The sequence below is a fragment of the Cebus imitator genome, unplaced genomic scaffold (assembly GCF_001604975.1).
Source record: "Cebus imitator isolate Cc_AM_T3 unplaced genomic scaffold, Cebus_imitator-1.0 Scaffold75, whole genome shotgun sequence".
Taxonomy (NCBI): domain Eukaryota; kingdom Metazoa; phylum Chordata; class Mammalia; order Primates; family Cebidae; genus Cebus; species Cebus imitator.
In genome coordinates this window covers 4,592,511-4,602,397 of record NW_016107390.1, presented here as the reverse complement: position 1 = coordinate 4,602,397, position 9,887 = coordinate 4,592,511, and the positions used below count along the sequence as shown (strand labels likewise).

Genomic DNA, 9,887 nt, shown 5'->3' with positions numbered 1-9,887 from the left:
ATTTCTGTTTAAGAGGCCTTGACACATTTCTGCATGTAGGTTAGGATACTTTTAAAGTACCGGGGTAAAACACAAAAACAGCGACCATGTAGATTTTGAAATTAACTACGATTAAACCATGTAAACAGCTATGTTTTGTTAAAGATTTACAGGAACAAGCAGGTTTGGCTATTGTCACATGAGACCATTACTTTAAGTTTCATAAACCTTTCCCCAACACTTGCTAGCAGCCAGATGTCTGTGGCTGGTGGCCCCCACCTGTCCCCCTTACCTAAACATATAAGACACACACACAAAAAGCCTGCATTTGTCTGCTATGTGTAGAGGATCCCATTCTACCTCACCTTAGCTGAATTGTGTACATAGCTATCTCCCAATAGATTGAGTTTCTTGAAGGTAAGTACATACATCTCAATTAATGCTGATTCACTTAAATACACTTTTTAGTTTCTAAGAACTTTCTGTGTTATGCAAACACAAAGGGGCCATGCAAACACAATGAAAGAAAGATTTGAAATGACAGACTCAGAGAAAGCTTTTTGAAGGAGAACACCTCACATAGTCATAGGCCACTTAGACTAAAAGGGACTTGGATAAATACAATAGTATCCTAATTTTGCAGATAAGATGGAGGAACACATTGACAGCTAGTAGGGAGTGGGTCTGGATCTCACACTTCCAGGTTTGGTTTCCTGTCAGGCAGAGACATGGCAAGTAAACCCAAGGAGAGATGAAAGAGGCAAAACAGCACAGATGTTTCAAAGCAAAGGGTCTACCCAGGAAATGAAGATTACTTTAGTTACCAGGGAAGAAACGTGTGTATGTCATGGGGGAAGGGAAGAGAAAATGCACGTATGTGGCACAGCCCTATGTGGTGCAGTCAAGTGAAGGAAGCTTTATGAAGAGGTTGGTGGGACCGTGAAGAATGAAAGGGCTATGGGAAAGCAAGAAGGAAGGCTGGGGGGAGGAAGATACAGGGAACAAAATGATGAAAAGCTCATGATGGTCACGAAACTTGTAAATGGTGGTATATTGTACTGGGACACAGCGATACGCACCTAAGAATAGGGCTAGATCACACAAAGTCTCAAAAGGTTACGCTGTGAAACTTATGATTTTGAATAGCAATAAGGAGACATTCAAGATTCTTGAGCTTAAGTGATAGGATAAAAAAACAGTACAAATTGATATTTATCAAATTTAAGATGACCAAGGTATTTTAAATTTCTATCTTATTCCCCAAATATCTCACTGTCATAAAGCTTTCTGATGATCTAAAGCTGGTTAAAAATAAAGACCTTGTATATGCACATTAGATCAGGGCATGAAGCTAAGTGAATTATATTGATCATAATTTGCTAAGAATTTTTTTTCTTTAAATAGTCGAAATAAGAGGTTTCAGTTATCACATATTAATATAAGTGGAGGATTCTTTCTTTTGCTACATTATAAGCCTTGGGAAATGGTTTATAAATATTCATTTGATAAGTTGATGAAGTATTAGCAACCAAGATGGTAAAAGAAAAAATGTATACAATCATTGTATAAAGTTCCAGAAACACTTTATTTAAAAATGGAGTTGTAAATGCATAACAAAATAACATAAGTAATAAATGTAACAAAAATAAATAAGGAGAATAATGTATTCATACAAAATAAAAATAACATAGTAAAAGGCCAAATGTTTATAATTGAACCAAACTGTGTAAACACTTAAACAAGAATGTAAGCAGAGTAGATTCTTATATTTTCCTAAACTCCTTACCTTCTACTTCCATGTGGATATAATCAGTACCCAAGTATTTAAAAAAGGGGGAGCAATGCTGATTATTTTGTCCAACTTTTTTTTCAAATGGATTGACCCTGTTTTAACATTTCGTTTATTCCTTCAGAGCATTTGTATCTTTCCATTTATGTTCTTTAAAACCTTTTTTCGGTCTTCCTTTATTAGACAGAATGGGGAATTTAGCTTTACAAGGAGAATAGTTCATTTACCTTTTTTTTGAATTTAAAGAAAAATATGAGATCCATTATACTTTTGTTTTTACATCTCTATAAAAAGTTTTTTTTGCATCTTTATTAATTGATCCAACAATACAGGATTTAAAAAATCCTGTAAAGTCTTGAAGTGTATAGAGTTACATTGTTTCTTAAAGAAAATATAGCACAGGATTATTGCAGAAATATTAAAGACCATGTCATAAAAGTTACAGTTAAACCTTTATAGACTGATGGGGTCAAGGGGGAAAATCCAGGTCTACTTTCAATAATATTTAACTGAATTAAGATACACCCCAATTACAGTGTTCTGGAAACACAAAGGTAATTACGTTTTAAAGTTATCCAGATGTGAACTTACTGGAAAGAGAAAAAACAAGTTGAAAGAAGAAATTTTTCTCAGGCCTCTTGTTTAGTGGCACAGGCCAAAGGCCTCTGTCGCTGTCTTGCAGGGTCCTTATAAACGTGTAAGATAGACAGGATTTACTACTCAGTCCTACAGGGAAACACACAGAAGCAATTCATTGCTTGGGAGTGAAACTACCAACTAATCTTATGACTACTGGTTCTCCAATTCCCCTAATGAAGAAAATTTTAACCTCATGATCATTTCAAGGGAATTTTTTTTTCAACTGTCACATATAAACTTGGTAACACAGGACCAATATACATGTTCTTAGTTTTAAAAATAGACTCCACCTAAACTATCTGTCTAGTTTAATCTTTCTAGTTATCATTTAACCTAAATGAGAGACAAAACCTTATTTTCATTAAAAAAAAAAAATGAAAAAAAGTGCCAAATTGATGTTTTTGAAAGTGGAGTAAAACACTGTGGGGTTAAAACAAATCCAGTATTATCAATCTCCTATGTACAAAAAAGACGGTTAGTCCTTATTGATATATAGATATGTCCACCTACCACTCCCAGCAAATCTTAGTGCAAACATAATAATTTCCGTAAACCCCAAGACAATTTACGTATCAACAAAGTTATATAAATCACATCTATGTTGGAAAATTTTAGGACACAGAATGACTGTTGTGAAAGGTCTGCTTTTCTGTGGATAGTAGTTATGTCATTGTGTCCAGTGGTAATGAGCACTAATATAAGTCCTATTATTAAGAAGCAAACAGAATGGTTTAACAAATCTGTACAGATGAAGAAGTCCATTTCAGGGAGCAGCTTGGCACAGGAGACATAGGGGTTCAGAAATGTTGGCTATTTAGTTTGCTTATAGGTCACAGCATGGCTTTAAAAAAAGATCTATGAAGGGAAAGGGTGTAACAATAAAATTCAACTTGAAAGTCATAAAACCATAAAAGATGACACTGCCACAATCTGCTTTTTCCCTATTTGTGCATCAAGTGGTTATCTAAATGGTTTGAAAGGATTGACATACTACATTATATGTAAAAAATAAATAAATAAAATTAAGAAGACAGGGATTACAAGATTGTAGTTGACCAAGCTGTCTTGTTTTGTGTACGTCAACACTATGCTGCTTCCAATATTCCTAGTAATTCCACAGGTAATGATTTTTCAATAATCAAGAGAAAGTCATTCATGTACTATAACATCTTCCTCTTCCCCATCAGGGTTGAATCTATTGAAATGTATACTGAAATCAGCCTCAGATTCAGCATTCTCAAATTCAGCTGAGACTGAAATAGCAGCAGGATGAAGAGCCCTAGCTTCTGGTTGGCAAAGTGTTGGTGTCTGACCAGGGCTGCTGTGGTTATTCACAGGGCTGGACTTCTGTTTTGGTGGAGAAGGCAAGATAGCACTGGGAAATCCCATGTTGTTCAGAGCCTCCAAAGTTCCATCAGGATCAATCATAGCATTGATTGCTAAAATAGGGGAAAAGGATATAATTCCAGATGCCGTTACATTCAGATATGAACATTATTTACGATTTGGATAATATTTAAACTATCAGTGTGTATACGATCTTAAATGTGGCAAATCTTCCAATACTATATTTAAAACTCCATTCTGAGTAATTCCATAGCTCTGTATTGTAAATTACCAAGCCCTGAATACTTTCTCTGGGTCCTCTGATGTGTCACTTAGGGCATTTCAGAGATTTTTAAGTCTGGCATTTGAAGATGTAGAGTTCAAGAAAAATCTTTTTGAAATTTGTTTTCATTATTGTGAGAGGATACAGAAAATAATGATTATGATTTTTAATAAACATCTAAGCCCTATTTATCACTCAGATAACTAGGGGTTTAGTTGCTAAGACAGGGTTCAGAGTAACCTCAAGTCTGGAGAGGCCAGAAGAACATCAGGATACTCTGAATGCTACCATAGAATACTTCGCCTGGCCAGAGCGCTAAGGTATCAGCTGTCTATACCACTGAAGGCAACCCGCAAAGCCAAACAGACTTTGCTACCTGTATGGGAGGGGTCAGCTAAAGATCAGCTTTCAATCCAAAACATCTTTGGGTTGACATGGGAAGTTCTCAGGCTGTGATTTTCAATTTGGCATTGGGCAAGAGTAGAGAGCTGGGAGAAGGGAGTAACACAGAAGAATCATTTCGAAGCCCCTTTTAAAAGTATACCCCAGTCTACCAGCTAACAATCACTGTGTTAGCAAGCTACTTTTACTCATGGGGTATATCATAACCCTTAGGTGTGCTGGGGCTGAATAAAGGTTAAAAATAAATTCCATAGGATCCACATATGTATCTATGATTATTCAATAAATAAAGACTCAGCAGAATCAGCAGTTGGCTATAGAACCTGCTTGTTGTACCACTGGGGACTTCTAGGTCAAGACATACATAGGCATTAATGCATAACCCAGCTCTGACACAAACCGAACAACGTCCCTGTCACAGTCTCTCATTTTCTTCTCTCCGGTCCTTATGTGTAATATGTACTCATTGCTTGTCAACCCAAGCAACTATTATTTGTATCAGAATACTGTTGCAGGTTATACCGCTAACGTAATTTAAGAATTGTCAAATCACATAAATAATGCTAATTATCAAGCAGTTTTAGCTACATATACAACTTTATGATTTATTTTTTACTTATTATTTATACCTAATACATACAAAATTTCAATTAGTTATAACATCTAGCCTATTGTCAAACCTATGAACTAAAATATGCTCGACATTTATCTTTGTTATATTTTTAATTTTTTATATTGGGTTAAAAATTCCTTTGGATGAGTAACGTGAATATGTAGAACTCTATTTTATGTATGTCACTGCATTTAATCAATTATCCTAATAAGAAGAATATTTTAAGAAACACCACTTAGAAAGCACTTATTGTAAATTATTAGCTCTTTATACTTAGTTCAGTAGTAAATTTACCTTGTAGCTGCTTTTCAACTCTTTTCAGCTCCTGTAAGATAGAAGAAATCTCCTGTAGGGAAAGCAGTAACAAAAATTAGCTTACTTTAGCTACATGTTACCAGTTTATGAGCAAAGAATTTCACTCTCATTTTACTTGGAACACTTAACATTGTCTACATGGTACTACATTAATAGTAACATGATATGAAATAATTATGATATCTAGTAAACAAGATTCAAATTAAAATATTTAAATTAAATGAAATAGAATAACTTTTTCAATGAGATGATTGCAGCAAATGTAAAGTTTAAAGTCATTTATACTATTTAAGCAAAAAAATTTTTTCTTTCTTGAGCTCACTCTGTTGCCCAGACTGGAGTGCCGTAGCGTGATCTTGGCTCACTGTAACCTCATCCTCCCAGGTTCAAGCCATTTTCTTGCCTCTGCCTCCCAAGTAGCTGGTATGACAGGCACAAACCACCATGCCCGCCTGATTTTTATATTTTCGGTAGAGATGGGGTTTTGCCACACTGATCAGGCTGTTCTTGAACTCTGGACCTCAAATGATCCACCCTCATTGGCCTCCTAAAGTGCTGGGATTACAGGTGTGAGCCACCGTGCCTGGCCACAAAGATTTTTAAAAATTCCTACTAATCAACCTTGCAACGACTATGTAAAAGTGCCTACACATTATCTTTGTAAAAACATATAAACTGCAACCTCAATATCAGGATTATATTCTGAGCAATGAAAATCTGTACAAATTCTTTTAAAAAGAAGGCAAGCATTACATCAAGTAAGTAAACAGAAACAACTTATGTCAACTTAATATTTTCATGTTAAATTTGGTTTTCTTTAAAAATTTCATGTTTCTAATGTATAATTATTACAAGAACAACAATATATACTAGTAAAAAACACAAAAGACACCTCCTTCAAACCCTCCACAACTTTGAAACAATCAACATTTTAAACCTGTGAGTCAGTTGAAGAAATAAAATTTCCCCAAATTTTGCATTTATATCTTCTTTTGACAAAGTAAATCAATAAACAACCCAAAAATAAGGGTCTTTCCCTTAAAATAAAACTCTATTAAAATGTTTTAACTTCAAGAAAAATTACTATACCATGCTTGAGGTTTTCACAATAGGAACTTCACTTTCAGCTCTTAATTTGCTTTCTATGTCATCCCAATTCCGATCTTTGTCTTTAAATAATATTCTATAAATCAAAAAACATAAGCATATAACTATTCATATTTTTAAAAACCTATTACTTTGTTAATAATACCAAAACAATGTATCTTTTCAAAGGTACAAATTAAAAAAAACCAACCGCTGCATAAACTGAGAATTAAAATACTAAGCCAATAATACCAATTAATTCAGGTATATGAGATCCATATTAAAATGTAACTGACTGAATGCTTATTGATACATGCATAAACTCTTTACTGTTTATCTTATTCTTTACTGAAAACAAAATATAAAACAAATGTAAATGATGATATGACCTCAAAACTTTAATATTTATAATTAACAATACAGTAATGCCCTCTTATCCATGGTTTTAGTTAGTGGCAGTCAAGCATGGTCCAAAACTATACAGTATTTCAGGAGAGAGAGACAGAGAGAAAGAGACCACATTCACATAGCTTTTTTTGAACAGTATATTGTTATAAATGTTCTCTTTTATTATTAGTTACTGTTGTTGATCTCTTATCATAGGCATGTATGTGTAGGAAAAAACGCAGGACATTGGGGTTTAGAACTATCTGTGGTGGCAGGCATCCAGTGAGGCATCTTGGAGCAACAGGTATCACCTGAGTATAAGGAGAAACTACCCTGTAACTGCTCCTATAAAACAAACGCACTTTTGTTCAGAGAGAATATATGCAGTATAGGAATAAGTGAGATGAAGATAGGCTGAATTAGGTATAACCAATTGTGTCTGTAAAGACTTCTTTATATAGGAATAGGCACCTTATGGATCAAGCAAAGTGTGAATATTATTTTAAAGACTGAAAATTGGGAGTACTGTGCTTTTCTTTAAAAATTGTTAATTCATGTTAGTATATTTGTACCTAATACCTATTAGAAATTAGGAAATTAGGATGTTATCCTTTTGATAAAAACAATTCCCAATAAAGATAATTATTCTATATTAGAAACTAACTTCAAATAACTTATAAAATAAAGGGCCACAAAATTTTGATGTGTCTTTAAAATGTGGGACACTTCTCTCTCTAACACTTTAGATCTATCAGACATGATTCAGCAGTTTTAGAAAGACGTAAATACTAGCTACTTTTTTGGTATCTTTTTAAATTTCTTCAGTAAGTCTGGAAATCTAGTTTAATAGTCTTATATAAACACCAACACTATACAACCTCACATAAAATTATTACTACTGGAAGCTGATCAGCATTTAAGTAGTAAACTAAGTTAATATTTGTACTGTTATTTCTTCAAAGATCAATATGCTTACCTTATTTAAAAAGATGAAATTCATTAACATCACATCAAGTCTGGAACATATGCTTAAGGCAACAATGGGTCTAGAATCTGGTATAAGAATATTCTTACAGCCTACTACTGAATTTTCTAAACTCAAAAAAATAAACACCCTTGCCAGTCATCTTTTCTAAATTATTGTGACTGATGGAAAATAAGAAAATAATGACTACTTCATGGACCAACTTGGAACTGCAATGGACTTGTACAATAAAGAAAGTCTCCAGTTAGCCACACTGCTAAAAATTCAGTGAATTTTTCCAGAGGATGGCTACTGAGTATAGTGTTTGTGCATCTAAAACTGTTAAAGAATAGACATTTCACCTTTGGTGAAAATGGCTTAGCACGGTCACCTATGGCCCCTGAAAAAAATGCCCCACTGAAAGAATAAAAGGTTTATTTTAAAATACAGTTTATTAGCCAAGCACAGTGGCTCATGCCTGTAATCCTAGCACTTCAGGAAGCCAAGACGGGTGGATCACTTGATGCCAGGAGTTCGAAACCAGCCTGGGCAACATGGCGAGACCTCGTCTCTACAAAAAATACAAAAAAATTAGCCAGGTGTGGTGCAGGCGCCTGTAGTCCTAGCTATTAAGAAGGCTGAGGTGGGCGGATCGCTTGTGCTCAGGAAGGTCGAGGCTGCAGTGAGCTATGATCATGCCACTGCACTCCAGCCCGTCTCAAGACAAAACAAAACAAAAAACAATTTGTAAATAATATGGTACAGATCAAGTCAAACTTGCAATTTTGGTTTTATGAAATAAACTCTAATATTTAAATACTAGAGAAGCAGAAAATCAGACCAAAAAATCAGTTTACACCAGGTTATAATGATCAGAACTTGTTTTTGTTCAAAGGTCCTTATAAGTTTTAAATAAAAAACACAGCTTTCAAAGTGATATTCAGATTACATTATAGATTCAAAATAGACTAAACTCTAGCATGAAAACAGATAAAATTCTAAAGTTTATTTCATTCAATAATTTAAGAATTAAAATACTTTTTGATAAAGCCGTTGGTTTTAGGGAAACAAACAAAAGTCTGAGGTTCATATTCTATGAGCCATAACCAATTCTCTAGTACTATCCCTTAAAACATGCAAACTCGGAGTTGCAAACTGACAGTCTACCAATGCAAGGCCATGTTACACAACCTAAAGGGGTGAATTTTCACATGGAATGCAATGAGAATGCTGTAAAACAGGAGTTCCTGTATCAATATTTAAAAACTGATTCCACAGAAAGTGTTCATACAGTGTAAATATGCGTGCTTCTTGGATGAACCCCAGCAGACATTTGAGGTTATAACTCCTGACACAAAGCTTAAAGACCACTCAATTCTCAAACTACCCTGGCACTTTCCATGCAGAAGGCCCAGGTCTCTACCCACTGAATTTGGTTATCGCAACTCAGACCTACCTTTCAATAGTATCTTCTTCCCAAAGCCTTCCCTAATCATCCGAGGTGAAAGTGATCCTTCCTTTGCCTTTATAGCTCTAATTGAGCACTAATCTATTATACACTATCTTTCACAATAGTTGATTGTATATGTGCCTCACTTTGCCAACTACACTGACAACTCTAATAATAGAAATGGTTTTATCCTCTCAGTACCTTCCATAAAGCCTGCCGGAGTGCTTTATGCATAATGAAACTCAACACCCAAACTGAAGGCAATTCAAATACATCAAACATTCTGTATTTATGTATAACTTTATTGAGGGATTTTTATGCATCTATTTTTTAACTTTATAAATTCTGTCCCTTTCTGAGACAATACAATTTATCAATCAATCAAGCAGTGTGTTTTTTGTTCTCAATTTTAATTCAATGTCAAAGCTACAGGAAAGGCTTTTCTTTGGGGGAGACTGCAGAGGGTTGGAAAGCTGCTCTGTGGGAAGGAAGGGAATGGTGCAAGGCAGATATTCTATGAACGTCTGCTGAATAAATGAATGAGTGGTTAAGAATCCAGGTACCAGGGATGGAAGACTTGTATTTCAGTAGGTAGGATGAAAAAACATAGTGTATTTGTTTATAGGTAAGGAGACTCCAGGTTTTCCCAGTTGC

At 34.6% G+C, this 9,887-nt stretch overlaps 1 protein-coding gene across 11 annotated transcripts in view; it reads right to left on the bottom strand.

Annotated features, from left to right (window-relative positions):
- Positions 1-1,545: 1,545 nt before the first annotated feature.
- The window catches only part of CEP170 (centrosomal protein 170), a 127,554-nt gene continuing 119,212 nt past the window's right edge, over positions 1,546-9,887 (bottom strand). For all 11 annotated transcript variants that reach the window (XM_017531934.1, XM_017531935.2, XM_017531936.2 and 8 more), the window contains 3 exons: positions 6,436-6,529; positions 5,326-5,377; positions 1,546-3,846 (listed from right to left, as the gene is read on the bottom strand). In XM_017531934.1, coding sequence (XP_017387423.1) covers positions 3,557-3,846; positions 5,326-5,377; positions 6,436-6,529 — 436 coding nt within the window. In that variant the 3' untranslated portion in view covers positions 1,546-3,556. The remainder of the gene's footprint in view (positions 3,847-5,325; positions 5,378-6,435; positions 6,530-9,887) is intronic.